General features: G+C 32.6%; 1 protein-coding gene across 1 annotated transcript; it reads left to right on the top strand.

Moving 5' to 3' along the window:
• Window positions 1-3,042: 3,042 nt before the first annotated feature.
• LOC107780108 (pyrophosphate--fructose 6-phosphate 1-phosphotransferase subunit beta) lies at window positions 3,043-11,499 on the top strand. The gene is made up of 16 exons (XM_016600630.2): window positions 3,043-3,387; window positions 6,344-6,505; window positions 6,590-6,711; window positions 6,841-6,894; window positions 7,469-7,575; window positions 7,692-7,797; window positions 8,378-8,441; window positions 8,956-9,044; window positions 9,546-9,677; window positions 9,822-9,992; window positions 10,069-10,184; window positions 10,296-10,407; window positions 10,521-10,605; window positions 10,699-10,743; window positions 10,897-10,965; window positions 11,142-11,499. The coding sequence occupies exons 1-16, from the start codon at window positions 3,189-3,191 to the stop codon at window positions 11,216-11,218; spliced, it is 1,710 nt and encodes a 569-aa protein (XP_016456116.1). The 5' UTR covers window positions 3,043-3,188; the 3' UTR covers window positions 11,219-11,499.
• The last annotated feature ends 4,592 nt before the right edge of the window (window positions 11,500-16,091 follow it).

The raw sequence follows: 16,091 nt of genomic DNA, 5'->3' as shown, positions 1-16,091 counted from the left end.
TTGTTATTTTTTATAATTATTTAAATACTACTTCGCCTCTAGCAAAAAAAAAAACTACTCCATATAACTATAAAATTCTTTTTAAAATTCTATAAGTATAGTTCTTTGAAACACTGTAGCTAGATTTGAATAAAAAGTAATTCTTTTAAAATAAATGTAATATATAGGGTACACGTCTATGTGTATCTAAATAACAAAAAGAGTTTACAAAATTAAATAAAAGTTTACTTACATATATAATAAAGTAAACATACATGTTGGAGAAAGAAACATCACAAAATCAGTCAATAATTAAAAAGAAAAAAAGGTTGTTTCTTTTTCTTATTGAAGAATATTTGTTTGAAGAGTCAATTTGCACAAATGGACATCAACCAAATAACAAACTTTGGCTATACAATTGTTATCATTAATTTTAATTTAGCACATTTAAGGAATTGAAGGGTATAAGCTGAAACCTCTTCATTTAGTTGTAGTCAAGCCAATATTGCAAGGGTATAATATTTTTTTCATTGAAGAATATTAATTTTGAGTCATTAGATTATATGAAAGGTTTTTTTTTCAAACTCAACAAGAGATAAATTGGTTTCTAATTAATAGTTTCTATAGAGGTTTTTAAGTGTAAAAAAAGAGTACATTTAAAGAAACAATTGGTATGACGTGAATTTTTTTAAAAATCTAAACAAATTATTTCGAAAAAACTCTTTACTTTTTTTTTTCAATTCACAAATAAGATATTTTTGAACATTAATAGGGAGTTTTAAAATTATTATAATAGAAGTTATATCATGGATAAACTCAAAAAACCGAAATCTTATGGAATATTTACATAATATCCTTCCATATTTATTATTTACTTTTTGTAGCTAATATAAATAGACGATATACCGGAAACTTTATACACATATTATATATGGATTATATATAAATTATACATCATTCAATTCTTTAATTTAAGTGGTCGAGTGAGCACCTATTTAGGCTGATTAGATAAAGCCAAAAAAAATATGAAATAATTTCAATCAAAGACTAAAAATATAATTAAAGTTCATATGTACACGAGTTTTATTAAAACTAATCCTTTTATAGTGAAATAAATTTATTTTTTGTAACAAAACAAATAATGACATAAAAATAAGATAAAAGAAAATAAATATTGAAAAAAGTTAGAAAGATCTAAAAACAAAAAATAAAAGATGACAACAAATTTCTTCTTATGTTTCATCTTTGTTGAGTATAAAAATTTGAAAGTTAATCTCATCGATTTCAAATATTATTTTTTTCAACTCAAATACATAGATTATAAGATAAGGATATCTTCGAATTTTTTTTTAATTTACATTATGTGTCGTTTTTAAAAAATCACTATTACCAACAAACTGATATGATATTCGAATTTGAATTGGAATGCAATTTGAGTAGTTTGCATTGAGGTTAAGCCAAGTATAGTGTCAAAACATAAACTACTTGACAATTTTAAGACAATATATGCAATGTTTTATAATAATAATAAACTAATTTAAATTTGATGATTCAAAGAACAAAATATTTGTATGTATAGGCTATTAAAAATTCAAATTATGGGGCTAGAGATATCGATAAAATTAAAGTGGAGTCATACTGAAATAAATCCGGCCAAAGAATTATTTAAATTTTTAAATAGCCGATTAAAGTGAATTTCAAATTCAGGATAATATCTTCACTCGCATCATTATAAAGATAATCATTATTATAATATATATAAAGTTTTAGAAATTGAAATTTCAAAATAGAAATATTTTTGAAAGATAAAATCATACCAAATAAGAGTTCAAGTCGTAGTATAAGAGTCACGTCGTAATCAAATAATCATTTATATCTTGTCAACCTTTGTGCATTGCCATAAATATGAGTTATTATTTCACTTTGTGGATATTTTTAGGTTCCAATAACACATATGAGAATAGTGCAAAAATAAAATTATCACTACGAGAATTGAGAAAATGTTAGTCTTTTTTTCACGTGGTGTTTCTTAAGTAATATTTGACGTTTATCTATAATTATTTATAAGGTTTAAATGTTAAGGTTATTTACATATAATTTGAATAACTCAGATATTTAACATAGTTAATGTCAAATATCAAAATGGAGTAAAAGAAAATTCACTAGCTAAAGAATTTTTTATATTTTTAGATAGCCAACTAAAATGAGTTTTGAATTAAGAATAATATTTTTAATAATATTATTATAAAAATATTTTTTATTGAAAAATAATGTTTTAGAAACTGAAATTTTAAGACAGAAATATTTTTTAAGAGATATCAACACACCAAATAAGAGTTCAAGTAGTAGTAAAAGAGTTAAGTCTTATCCAAAGAGTCATTCATTGTCTCAACATTTGATTGTTTTGTCATAATGAGTTACTATTTTGCTTCCTGACTATTTTTAGGATCCAATGACACCGGCAAGAATGATATCAAAAAAGAAAAATAGAAGAAATGGTTAACTTTTTTCATGTAGTTAATATTCAATGATTATCTATATTTACTGAGAAAGTGTACATTTTAAAATTATTTACATACAATCCAAATAATTTAAATATTTGATATGATTAATGTCCGCGCATCCGTGCGGGTGCTAATACTAGTAAGAAGGTAAGAAAAAGTGATTTCAATCATTTGTACTGTACACACCCTTGTGGTCGAAATTACAATTCATTATCGCCCAAAATCTACTAAGGTAATAACCCATCACCCCATTCAATAAAAGAAAAGCACAATTCATTATTGCCCAAAAGCCTCCAAGGTAATAACCCCTCACCCCATTCAATAAAAGAAATAACAAAGTGCCAAATATATCTCGAATAAAATCACAAAATAGCGGAATATGCTTTTTCACCTTTCCACCAACCACTTCCACCTAAAAACTAAAAAAAAAAAAGGAAAAAAAAAATAATACTGCACTTGGTTTGGTAAATCCCTTATGAAGTCGCATGGTGGGCACGTGAGTATTGTAAGCCAATATACTAAAATACCCCTGTCCTACTCAGTGGACGGAGTTTCCAAGGACAATTTTGCCCTTTGGCAGTTCAAATAGGGACAGAAGAGCAATAAAATAGGAAGCTCCGAAAGATCTGATATTTGCCTCTCAACTTCTTCACTACTGCTCACTCCCTAACCCCAACAACTACTATTTTTTTTCCGGCGAAATCAATGGCCGCCGCCACAATTTCTTTACTTTTCAACGGGGATTTAGCTTCTTCCGTCAAGTCTCAGGGTACCGGCCGTTATGCTTCCGTTTATAGTGAAGTTCAAAATAGCCGTTTAGATCACCCTCTCCCTCTCCCTTCTGTCCTCGGTAGTCCTTTCAAAGTCGTTGATGGCCCTCCTTCTTCTGCCGCCGGCCACCCCGGTAATCTTTCTACATCTTTTTTTACAGTTATAGATCAAGTTCTTTTTACCTTAATAAATCAAGTTGCTGTACTGTTCTGCATTCGTTTTGACTGTATATTCTTAGATCAAGTTACTGTACTGTTCTACATTCTTTTTAGAGTGTATGTTCTTGGGTAACAGTATTTTTACTGTAATAGATCAAGTTAGTGTGCTGTTCTGCATTCTTTTTATATGTATACTTTTAGTTTACAATTTTTTAACCGTAATAGATCAAGCTACTATAAAGCTACTGGGGAAGGTCTTTTGGAATCAGCCTCTCTACCCCTGAGGTAGGGGTAAGGTCTGCGTACACACTATACTCCCCACACCCCACACGTGGGATTATACTAGGTTGTTATTGTTGTAGTTGTCTATTATTGGGTAATAATGTTTTTACTGTAATAAGATCAATTTACTTTGCTGTTTTTGCGGCTTTTTAAAGTATGTTCCTATATGACAATGCTTGTATTGTAGTAGATCAAGTTACTGTACTGTTCTGCAGTCGTTTTAACTGTATGTTTGTTGGTTACATTGATTTTGTGTAATTTGATTTGCATGATCTGTTGTCTTTTTGTTCGAATCTCAGTTATTCAACTGGAAGTTTGCGCCTTTATCTTGCTGTTCTTGGATTTTGTTAGCTCCCTATCCTTAGCATAGGATTATTTGTAACAGAGCTAGCAAGCTCTCTTTTGTATTAGGACGTACACAGTGCTCTATTTTGCATATTTAATAATATCTTTTTCTTCTTAAAAAGAAAATGTTAAGTTATATACAGTTTCATATTCTGTTTTTTCCTGTGTATTGTTGAATAACCATGTTTTTACTGCAATTCATCATGTTACGGTACTGTTCTGTATTTTTCTTAAACTGTATATTCCTGGTAAACAATGTTTTTCCTTGATAGAGGGAGTTACTATGGTGTTTTACGTGATCTGTAGTCTTTGAGTTCAATTCATCAGTTATTATACTGAAAGTTTGTGTCTTTATCTTCACTTATCTTATAAAAAAACTGAAGGTATGTCTTTTTTCTGCAAAAAGCACGGGATCTCTACACATCTGGCAGTGTAAATTCTTGAGTTGCAGTATTTGTGTCATAGATCAAGTTACTATGATGTACTGCATGATCTCTTGTCTGTATAATCGATTCATCAGTTGTTAAACTGAAATGTTTGCACCTGTATTTGAATAAAACATATACATAATACTTTGTGTGTCTTAGAGATGAAAAAATGCATAACACATGATTATTAGGACGTATGGGTAGAAGCGGACCTTGTCGTTGGTGGAGGGGTCACGGGACCCCGTTAGCCTCGGCAAAAACCATGTATATATATATGTTATATATATTTGTACACATATATGAGACCCCTTAAATATTTTACTTGTGACCCCAAACACAAAAGATCAGAAAGAAGAGATGGTTGCTTTAGTCGCTCGAAATCCCTCCTTTGTCGGAAGATGTAGGTTCGAACCCCTCTTCAGCTTGTGCTCCTCCTTTTTGATTTTAGTTGTTCTCTTCGTTTTATTTTTATATAACGTAATTTATACTTAATAGCAAATTGCTTTACTTTTTACTTTTATCTTCTTCATTTCTAATTTCAGTTATAGTTTAGCACTAATACATAATAGTCAACTTTGTTTTATTCTTTTTCAAATATCTCTTTAAAATTAAAAGTCTCAAATTGCAACTTATCGCTCTGCAAATAGAAAAAAACAAATCTTTCTGCAACAACCTTACTTTGACACACTAACAACTAATTCTTTGACTATCAACATACCCTTGATCTTGATTTCTTTAGTAAGTTTTTGATAATTTAAAGTTTGAACGTCCTTTTGATCGCTGACCCCTTTTTTAATTGAAAACTCAGAAATTTTAAAGTGTGAACCATGCTTAATCAAACACCTTCCCTTCACATAGCACCCATTTTGCGAAGAAATATCTCTCTCTGTTTGATGCTTTCTTTTTCTTTAGAACTTCTTTTTGTTTATACTTGGATGATAAATCATCATAATCGTTAAGTTTTCAAAGAGTTACACGCCGAATTTTATTGCTAGTGATTAGCATACAGTGGTGCCCTCGTCGTGCTAAAATTCTGGGTCCGCCTATGCGTATGGGTCTAAATAGAATAGGATGGATACCCTAACTAGATTGGGATTAGAGCGAACATGTTGTTCAATTTTTTGAGAGATCAAGAACTTAGCATCATGTTGGATCCCTGTGTTGTGTTTGGGAGTTGAATGCATAGTTTAAGATTATTAAGGGCCTGTGTGAGCTTCAAATTTCTTTTCAGAATATCAAATACTGAACTTCAGTAAAAGGTGAAAGAATAGTTCGCTCTGTGCTCATTGCATGGCTGCATGAGTTTTGAACCGTGCGTCACCGGCCCTTGGAGATTTCTCAGTTTGTGGAAGAAATAAAAATACTAGTAGTTTAACCAACAATGTTTCCAAATATTGAATTTCAGAATTATCCAAAATATTGGTCTGAGAAGTATTTCAAGTCAAGTAATGGTCTCCATTGCGATTTTCAACTGCATGTCCAAACATTACTTCAACTTACAAATACTCCTTTTTCAACTTCAACCAAATACTATGCAAACACCAACTAAGGAGGAGCGAATCTTGAAAAAGTTAGATTTAGGAAGTTTATAAATTATAAAGCTAGAAGTTTAATGTTGCAAGTCTTCCTGCACCCTTTCACTGAATAAGCTTTATAGAGCCTTCTTTGGGAGCATGATGTTGTTTATGACTTTTTGTAGTCAGCTTAAATGGTGTACAATGATTATTAATGTCAAATATTTGATATTTTTGTAAATGTTTTGCGATTAATTATCGATTTATAACTGAGAACTGTCGGAGGACTCTGTATACTTTTTGGCTTGTCGAATGGGAAAGTGGTGTGTATGACAAATTTGAATATGATTTGGTTATTGCAGAGGAGATTGGAAAGCTTTTTCCTTCCCTATTCGGACAACCATCTGTATCATTGGTGCCCGATGATTCTGGGGATGTTGCGATGAATCAGAGTTTGAAAATTGGGGTGGTGTTATCTGGAGGCCAAGCTCCCGGAGGGCATAATGTTATTTCAGGAATATTTGGTTAGATCACTCTAAAGAAATTTATGTCAGTTTAATTCTTGCGGATTTTTCGTTTTTAATCAATTTTGTATATTCGGTTGGTAGATTTCTTGCAGACTCATTGCAAGGGAAGCACATTGTATGGATTCAGGGGTGGACCAGCTGGGATCATGAAGTGCAAGTATGTGGTGTTGACCCCAGAGTATATTTACCCATACAGAAACCAGGTATGTTTCCTTGTAACTTTTTTCTGCTAACAAGACATTCTAGAACTTCAATGCTTTTTCGCAGTTACATCGGTCACATTATTCAGGAGTAACAGTAAGTCAGTAAGAGTTTACATATTTTTCTTCCAGGGTGGATTTGATATGATCTGCAGTGGCAGGGACAAGATTGAGACTCCAGAGCAGGTACTTGCCAGATTCTATAATTTTTGTACCTTCTATGATCTTTCTAGCTATGAATATTACATCGATGACCAATTCCAAATCATTTTTTTTAGTTTAAGCAAGCTGAAGAAACAGCCCACCAGTGGGGTCTGGGGAGGGTAGAGTGTACCCAGACCTTACCCTTATCCCAGAGAGGGGTAGAGAGGCTGTTTCCGAGAGACCCTCGGTCCAGAGACAATAGATCTGTGACAACAAAACCCGAAAAATAATATCAGCAACGTGAGAGACAACAAATAAATGGAAAAGCAGTAACACAAATATTATGCAAAAGTGTGAAACACAACATAAATTACTAGTAGTGCTAGACAAAACACTATCATACTCGTCGGTACAAAGAGGGAAACCGGGACAAAGAAGAAAACCGCTCGACTACCCTTTAACTTACAACCCGAATGCTTGACCTCCACACCTTCCAATCTGGAGCCGCGCCATGTCCTGTCTGATCACTTCGCCCCAATACTTCTTAGGCCGCTCTCTACTTCTTCTCGATGACCAATTTTAGTCGATGACCAATTTCATCATATCATTATTTCAGTTTAAGCAAGCTGAAGAAACAGCAAAGAAGCTCGACTTAGATGGGCTTGTCGTAATTGGTGGAGATGACTCCAATACAAATGCTTGTCTTCTCGCTGAGAACTTCAGGTAACATTTGTGCCCAAAATAAAATGAAAAATAAAAATTTAGCTGGTGAAATGATCATACTTTTATGTTTTAATCAGTCCTATTGCTGTGGCTAAATAAGTAGTTGTGTTTTTCAGAAGTAAAAATTTGAAAACTCGGGTCATTGGATGCCCAAAAACCATAGATGGTGACTTGAAATCCAAAGAGGTTCCCACAAGTTTTGGCTTTGATACGGCATGCAAGGTAATTCTCTCCGAGTGGCACTTTTTTCTTTCCATCTGTATTAAAGGAAGGCCTAACAAAGTAGAGAAAGTGAAGCTGCATGGAATATGATCTGGACTATGACATTAATATTTCAGAATTCAGTCTTACTATCAACTAGTCTTAGTTGTACAGTCACGTAGACTAATTTATATGTACTAGACTCTCTAAAAAAAGAATATTAGACTCTTGAACACAATATACTTGTGAACTGAAACCTTGCTGTTGGGCATGTACCTGATGCTTTTTCTTCTGGTGGTTGGCATGACCATTTTCCTCATATTTGTTATATATTTGATTTTGGTTGGCCAACAGAAGATCAGTTTCTCTTTGAAGAACAATTTTCTCATTGCGTAACAAGCTCAGTACTAGGAATTTTGAAAAACTTCAGCACTTTGTTTCTAAATGCTACCTTTTTTGAATTTGTTTAAGCAATAATATTCCATATAGTCTGATTTCCTCATTATTCTGCTCGAAGTTTTAAACCTAATATTTCATTATCTTATAGTCGCATATTATCCTGTGAAGGTTCACATGTACTAAATCCAATTTTAATCTACAGATATATGCCGAAATGATTGGAAATGTCATGATAGATGCTCGATCAACAGGAAAATACTATCATTGTAAGCTCACTAACCCTATCATATGGAAGGATGAACTCCATGTAGCACTTCTTATCACATGTCTCCTTATTCCAGGATAGGATACTTGTGTAATCAATAACTGAAAAAGCACTATACTTTCTCCTACCGACATCACAATTCTTTTGGAAATCAATCTTTTTCAAACTATATGCTTCCCTAAGAAATTGAATCACATAAGCCATGTTCGTTTCTAGTCTACTTGAGTTTAGACTGCATTGTGTTGACCCATGTGCTCCATTCTTCCAAAACAGCCTTAGAAATTGGTTACCCATTTTTATCCTCCCCCCCCCCCCCACCACCACAACCAACAAAAAAAAAGAAAAAAATAAACTAGCCTGAACAGTGATAAAAGCATACCTTCCTGCACCATGATAAATTCGCACATTTTGAACTAGTTAACCCCGTGCAGGAAATAGCATTGTCTGCTCATTTATCTCTATTTGCTTTTGCATACATCTCAAATATCATAACATTGTCCCTTTACTCGTAACAGTTGTGCGGCTCATGGGGCGTGCTGCTTCACACATTACTCTAGAGTGTGCTTTGCAAACTCATCCAAACATTACTTTGATTGGAGAAGAGGTATCTTTCTTAATTTAACACTCTTGTGCCACACCAATATCGCTGGAGAAAATATAAACCTTTGTTTCTTGTCAATAAGCAAAATATGACTGTTTATCTCGAATAAAAATGGGATCACCTTATAGGAAGTGTTGCTCTACGTTGTATATTTAATTAACTTGGTCTGATTTGTAAAGGTTTACACTTTGCTTTCAAATACATTCTCGATCCAAGAGTGCACAATTGAAGCTAATTATTGTAGAGAAAAGATCTGTTTTTTTAGGGGGGGGGAGGGTGGGGGGTTAAGGGGGATTTTGGTCTACTCTTTTACTTTAAAGGAACCAAGGTTATTTAAGGTGCACGTGAAGCCAGTCAATACAGTCTAATTGTTTTGGCATGCATCCTTGAGAAAGTGAAGAAATCTTTGATCACTAATTTGTAGTTATACAATACTTATATCACGTTCTGTTAGTTTAACAAACTTCCAAAGCAGCTATATTTCAAACTTGTCATATTTGGCAGGTATTTGCAAAGAAACTGACTCTTAAGAATGTTACGGACTACATTGCTGATGTGATCTGCAAGCGTGCAGAGTCAGGTTACAATTATGGAGTGATCCTCATTCCTGAAGGACTTATAGATTTCATTCCTGAGGTAAAACAGCATATAAGCAAACCTAATCTCATCAAATTGAAGTTTTTCTCTAACGTTTCCTGGTCAAAGTATTCTATTTCCTTGTACTGTAAACCTTTTGGAAACAGATCGTATGTGTTCTGACATTCTAGTGGCGCTGTGCAGATTCAGCAACTCATTGCGGAACTAAACGAAATATTGGCACATGATGTTGTGGATGAAGCTGGTGTTTGGAAAAAGAAGCTTACTCCCCAGTGTCTTGAGCTCTTTGAGTTGCTGCCCCTAGCAATTCAGGAACAACTGTTGCTTGAAAGAGATCCACACGGAAATGTCCAGGTATTTATTCATCATGGTTAAAGTCATTCTACTCTGTGTTACACAATGTGGTAAAATCTAAGTGGTACTTCTGCAGGTAGCTAAAATTGAAACTGAGAAAATGCTTATTCAAATGGTTGAAACTGAATTGGGTCAGAGGAAGCAGAAGGGTGGATATAATGCTCAATTTAAAGGACAATCCCACTTTTTCGGGTACACTTTCTGCATGTGATTTCAATGCTTTACTTTCTGTCTACGTCATTCCATGAACATCAGATTATACAAAATGAGGTCTTAGGATTGACAATTGGTCCCACTTCCCAGTTATGAAGGAAGGTGTGGTTTGCCATCCAATTTTGATTCCACATACTGTTATGCGTTGGGATACGGTGCAGGAGCGCTGCTGCAAAGTGGGAAGACAGGGTTGATATCATCGGTGTGTGCTTCTTGTACTATTTAAATGTGTACCTATGCGACTCATTTTAGAATATCCTGTAATTCACACATCAGCTATTATATTGGAGTTGCTCTTAATTATCCTTGTATCAGGTCGGCAACTTGGCTGCTCCAGTTGAAGAATGGACCGTTGGTGGAACAGCACTTACTGCATTGATGGATGTAGAGAGGAGACATGGTACAATTCTTGTTCTTCCCTTCATCAATTTTCACCCTGATATAACATTTCAAAATTTTCCTCTTAATGCTGAAAATGCATTCAATTCTACAGGCAAGTTCAAGCCGGTGATCAAGAAGGCTATGGTGGAGCTTGAAGGTTAGAACTTGGCAGATTTGTTTCCTCCTTTCTCAGGGAAACTAATTACTATGTTTTATTACAATGCTAAAGTTATCAAAACTGTTTCTCTTACTGAATGCAACCGTACTCATGTGCAACCAAGTTGAGGACTAATTTGGAATGTACATTCAGGTGCTCCATTCAAGAAATTTGCTTCAAAGCGGGAAGAGTGGGCTCTTAACAACCGATACATTAACCCAGGTATATTCTTTGTAACAACTACTTTTGCTTAACTGGTTTTGTTATGGTCTTATGAATGTAGTTTATGAAGCATGATTTAGTGGTTATCATCAATAACTTGCTCCACCTAATACTACACAAGTTTAGGGAAAATTGGAGCATTCTATCTCACCATCTCTAGTGGTTTGTGATTACAGGTCCCATTCAATTTGTTGGTCCGGTGGCTAATAAACTAAACCACACTTTACTTCTGGAGTTGGGAATAGATGCTTAAGAGAAGAGATATGAATCATTGTGAATTCTAGTTCTTGTACTGTGGTTATTTTTACGTAAGCAATTAGCGCTTATGTTTGAGTTTTACTCCGCGGATTATCTTTGTGGTAGGCAGGTTGAGTTGAGAAAGAATTGGTAGCTTGCACTTATTGTTGCAGCCTATCATGGTAGTTGTTTTTATCTTTGATTTAACATATACTTGATTATAGATATCAATTTTGTGTGCAATTTGAATAATATAACCTCTTCTTTTGGGGGTCAGGTTTTATTGGTCTTACGAAATTGAGATGTGTTCTTTGAGGGCAAAGCTCTCTTCTTTTTTTCCAGAATATTTATGTTGCTTAGATCCTTCAAAAATACTACTGCATCCATGTAATTCTCAAAAATAGTTTTTTTTTAAGGATGCCCCTCAGTTGGAGTGTCCTTTTTAGAGAGTTCGAGCAAAATAGTTGTAAGATAAACGAACACAAAATATTAGTCGTTTTATTAAGTAGACGAGTCACAGGCTCACAGTATAATCTCCATAGGGTCTTTTGTTTTTCGTTAATGGATTTCGTTTGACGAATCTTGCACCCACCTGTCAATTGATTTGTGTTTGGATCAAGAATTTATAATTTGCTGATAAAAATTTGTTCTTCTGAGTGTGGTTATTTCAAACATTTTAGAAATAAAGAATTTTTAACTTAGGTATTGTTATGAAAGTTTAAATACATAAATTGTATTTGAAAATACTAAGTAATTGATGTTTGAACCCTTTTGCTCAAAAAAAAAAAAAAAAAAAAAAGGAAAAGAAGCTTGATACCTAAACTAGATGCTTTTAGCATTGGCATTTTCAACTTTATCTATTTTGGTTTACATATTCACATAAATTCGTTTCGTCTAATTATCTTATTACTCCCCTTGGTTTCTTTTTAGTCCCTTTCAAAAAGGAGTGATGGCATAGTTTGAAGCCATAAGTTTCTTATTTTACGTTCACTCGAATGTTATATCATGTCTAAGATTATAAGTTTCAAAATTTTCATTTTGTTTTCAAATCTTATGTACAGTCAAATTGCTTCTCATATATTAAAACGGATGGAGTACTATGTTTCATTGCATTTTGAAATAATTTTAGTGTTTCAAATATTTGTGGCTATTAGTAAATTTGGATGGTTTTTGGCCAACCATATTTGGCATGAGATTGTGCTAAAAACACACGAATCAGAACTTTATAAGCACACAGAGAGTCAATTGTTCTAGTTTAGTATTAGACAGTGCTTATAAGAATGCCAAAAAGTGATCTAACCTTTATCATCTTTGTATCATCTTTCAGCAGAATCCATGCAAAAAGGCTCTACTTTACATCAGAATTCCTAAGATCCACATGCTCTACTCACTTCACTTCTTTCACTTTTCCGTCAATTTCTCCTTTGCCGAGCTTAATTTATGTGCACGGCCATGTTTTTACACTGTCAAATTAAAGTGATCTATAACAACTATTGATACCATCTGTTACGCATTAATTTCAAATAAATTAGGGTCGGCCAATAGTTTATAATGAAATTTATATGATAGTTTTAAAAATAAAGTAAGTAACCTATTTTAATTAGTGGAATCCTAGAAATATGATAGGAGTATATATTATTTAAAATTCTTTATATTGTCAATATACATAACTTAAATCCTTGCTTTTCTTTCTTTGTCTTATGTCCCTTTCACAACGTTAATACAGATAATAACATTCTCTGGTTAAGTTTCAATTAAATAGACATCCCTTTTCCCACGATTTTATCTTTGAGCAATCGGATTGGTTATATAAGCATCCTTATATCAATCAATATAAATGTCGACTGCACTTTTAATTCAAACTCGGTATATGAATCTTCGATAGTCATTTCTTTTAATCCGGATATATTTCAATATCTATCCATATCTTTAAAACAAGGAAAAGAAAAAGCTCATAAGTGTATATACTAAATTCAGTTGATCTACTACTAGGAGGAGCTTTCGTCACATTTTACTATACTAGTTGTGCTCCAACAATATAGAAGGCAAAAAGTGTCCAGAAATCAATCAGATCCCATGTTTCATAAAATTGCAACAATAAGAAAAAATTAGTGGCAAATTTGAAATGAGCATTTCACAATATTGAAAAATCATAATTGATAAAGAGTATTATTCGTAGGAATTAGAGATGTTGTCCAACAAGAAGCTCACTATGCAGAATTACTTTCGACGATTCACAACAGCCGTTGCAACTTCAATGAAAAGATTCCCCACCACCTCTGCCTTTGCTACAAACTCCAAAACAACTCTTTCAGCAGCTCACACCACATGAACATCATTACAACTACCATATACTTGGACAACAACTTTAAGGCTTTTGCTGGATTGCTCTGTACTTTTGATCTTCAAATGTGTTAAACTTTTTGTTAATCTCCGCAGCTGTGACCAAAGAGGAGGTTTACGCTCGGAATCACCTGAAACACCTACATCTCCTTCAACTTCAATACCAGCTGGTACATCTCTCTCAACCTCATTAGCAATCAACCCTTTTTATTCCATCATTTTGCACTATGTTCACTTTTATGATCCTTGAACATAACTTTCCATTTTGAACCATGCTTTGCTACAGCTTTTAAAAGCGCAACAGTTACCTCTGATGCCCAAATTTTTTAATGCATTGCGCGTATATCCCATATTAATAAAATTTATATATCTTTTAAAAATATGTTTGAGTAAAAAAATTAATTAAAGAAAAAAATATATAATCTTAAAAATAATGAATGTTGATCATATTTAGCTAACTTAATAGAATACCCAACACCAAAAAAGAACGGTTCCCAAAGAGTAGAACTATGTATTGACTTGTATTCACACTTATTGCATTAGTATTTAGCCCCTTCAATTTATGATATTTACACCTTTTTAGTGAACTTGAAAATGCTAAGTTAATAGCCCGTTTGGCCAAGATTCAAAAATCAGCTTATTTTGAGAAGTATTTTTTTTCAAAAGTGTTTTTCTCAAAAGTACTTGCCGTTTGTGTTTGGCTAATTAGTTTGAAAAACACTTTTGAGAAGCAATTAGTGTTTGGCCAAGCTTTAAAAAACTGCTTCTAAGTGTATTTTTCTCAAAAGTGCTTCTCAAAAAAGTGCTTTTGGAGAGAAACTACTTTTTTCTGCTTCTCCAAAAATACTTCTGCTTCTCCTAAAAAATACTTTTTTTTTTCTTCCAAGAGCTTGGCCAAACACCTCAATTTTTGGACAAAAGTACTTTTGGCGAAAAAAAAACATTTTTGACCAAAAAAAAAACTTGGCCAAACAAGCTATAAATGTCACAAGCTGTAGCTCTAAGAAGATACAACTGTTTTTTTAAATCTTTTTTTTTATCACAACCATGACATCATGGAATGGTAAATCTAAAATTTCACCGATTATAACTGCAATAACAAAAGCTATATCTATTTTTAATGAATATAAAATATATAGTTATATTATGATCAATACATCGAAAATAATATTTTGCACTCATGGATGATAAATATCACACATTTACTGATAAGAGCGCATATTTTTTAAGTATGTCTGAACAAACTTGAGTTGCCATACAGTTATTATCTATATCTATCTATATTATTATAAAAGCACGAATAATTTATGTTAAATGTTTAACGATAAAAATATTCCTAAAATATTGTTTGACTTTTATACCCTAAAATATTTGTATAATGAAGCAAGTTAAAGGTAGATGTAATTGTAAATATTCAAAATAATATTACCCAAAATTCTTTTTCGGTTAAACTACAATATTAGTTCTAATTGTAAGATGAGTTAAATAGCAAGGCCGTAAACATACAAAAATGCTTAAACTCCTACGAAGTTGCTTTAGTTCTAATTGTAATATGAATTAAATATGCGTAATTGATCAATTAACTGTGTATTTGACTATAAAGCGTATGAGAGAATTCTAGGCCTTCCCAGCTTGAACAAATGCAGAAACCAAACTTTTTTTTCATCTTCTTGAATCTCAATGAAGGTAGGACCCTTAAACTTTCTTTTAAAAGTATTTATGTTTTAAATCTTTAGAATATAAGAAAATGTGTGTCATTATATAAGTTTCTTCTTCTTTTTTATCGGTGCAGGATATGTCTGAATCAAAGTTTGCTGATATTTTTTATATTGTCACTGTATTTGCATACTCCCAAATTATAGCAATTTCTTTCCAAATAATGTCCGTTAAGATAACAATTTTGGACTATCTCAACTTCTTAAAATCTATAGGTTATTGAGAGCATGCAGTTAAGGGTACTCAGAAGTATGAAAAGTATGATAAATTCTCTTTTATAGATTATTGATGTTATTTATTTATATTGTATTGGTTCTTGATATACACCTTGTGTTTTAGCACAATATTTCGTTAATTGGTAACTATATGAATGTCTCTATTAGTAAAATTTTACTAATATAAGACATGAATTGGATTCCAACATCGTTTATTCTCACATCATATCCTTATGAGCTGTTATATATTCTACTTTCTTTTTATTGTTTGCAAAGGAAACTTTTTGCTAATGACTCTCAATTTGGATAGGAATTCATAGCATTGTCTCGTGAGTATATTTATTGGCCCAATTAAATTCTAAGGAGAAGCTTTAAGTTATATTTATCACTTAAGTATGAGTTTATTAAATTTTGCTTCGTAATTTATACAAGAGAACGTGATTTTCTAAAACCTTTTAACTTGTTTGGACCACAGGATAATTCTCAAGGTAAGAGCATTCGTGCTCTTATCAACTGTGTATGAAGCTTACTTCAACTTAGTAAATGTGTCAGACTGTCGAACTTTCTTTTGTTTGATTTTCTTACTTTTTTTTCCTTTTATTCTTAAGGTTATGA

The sequence above is a fragment of the Nicotiana tabacum genome, chromosome 3 (genome assembly GCF_000715075.1).
Source record: "Nicotiana tabacum cultivar K326 chromosome 3, ASM71507v2, whole genome shotgun sequence".
In the NCBI taxonomy this organism is placed as follows: domain Eukaryota; kingdom Viridiplantae; phylum Streptophyta; class Magnoliopsida; order Solanales; family Solanaceae; genus Nicotiana; species Nicotiana tabacum.
Note: the sequence above shows the minus strand (reverse complement) of the source record. Positions and strands in the feature narration are given on the sequence as shown.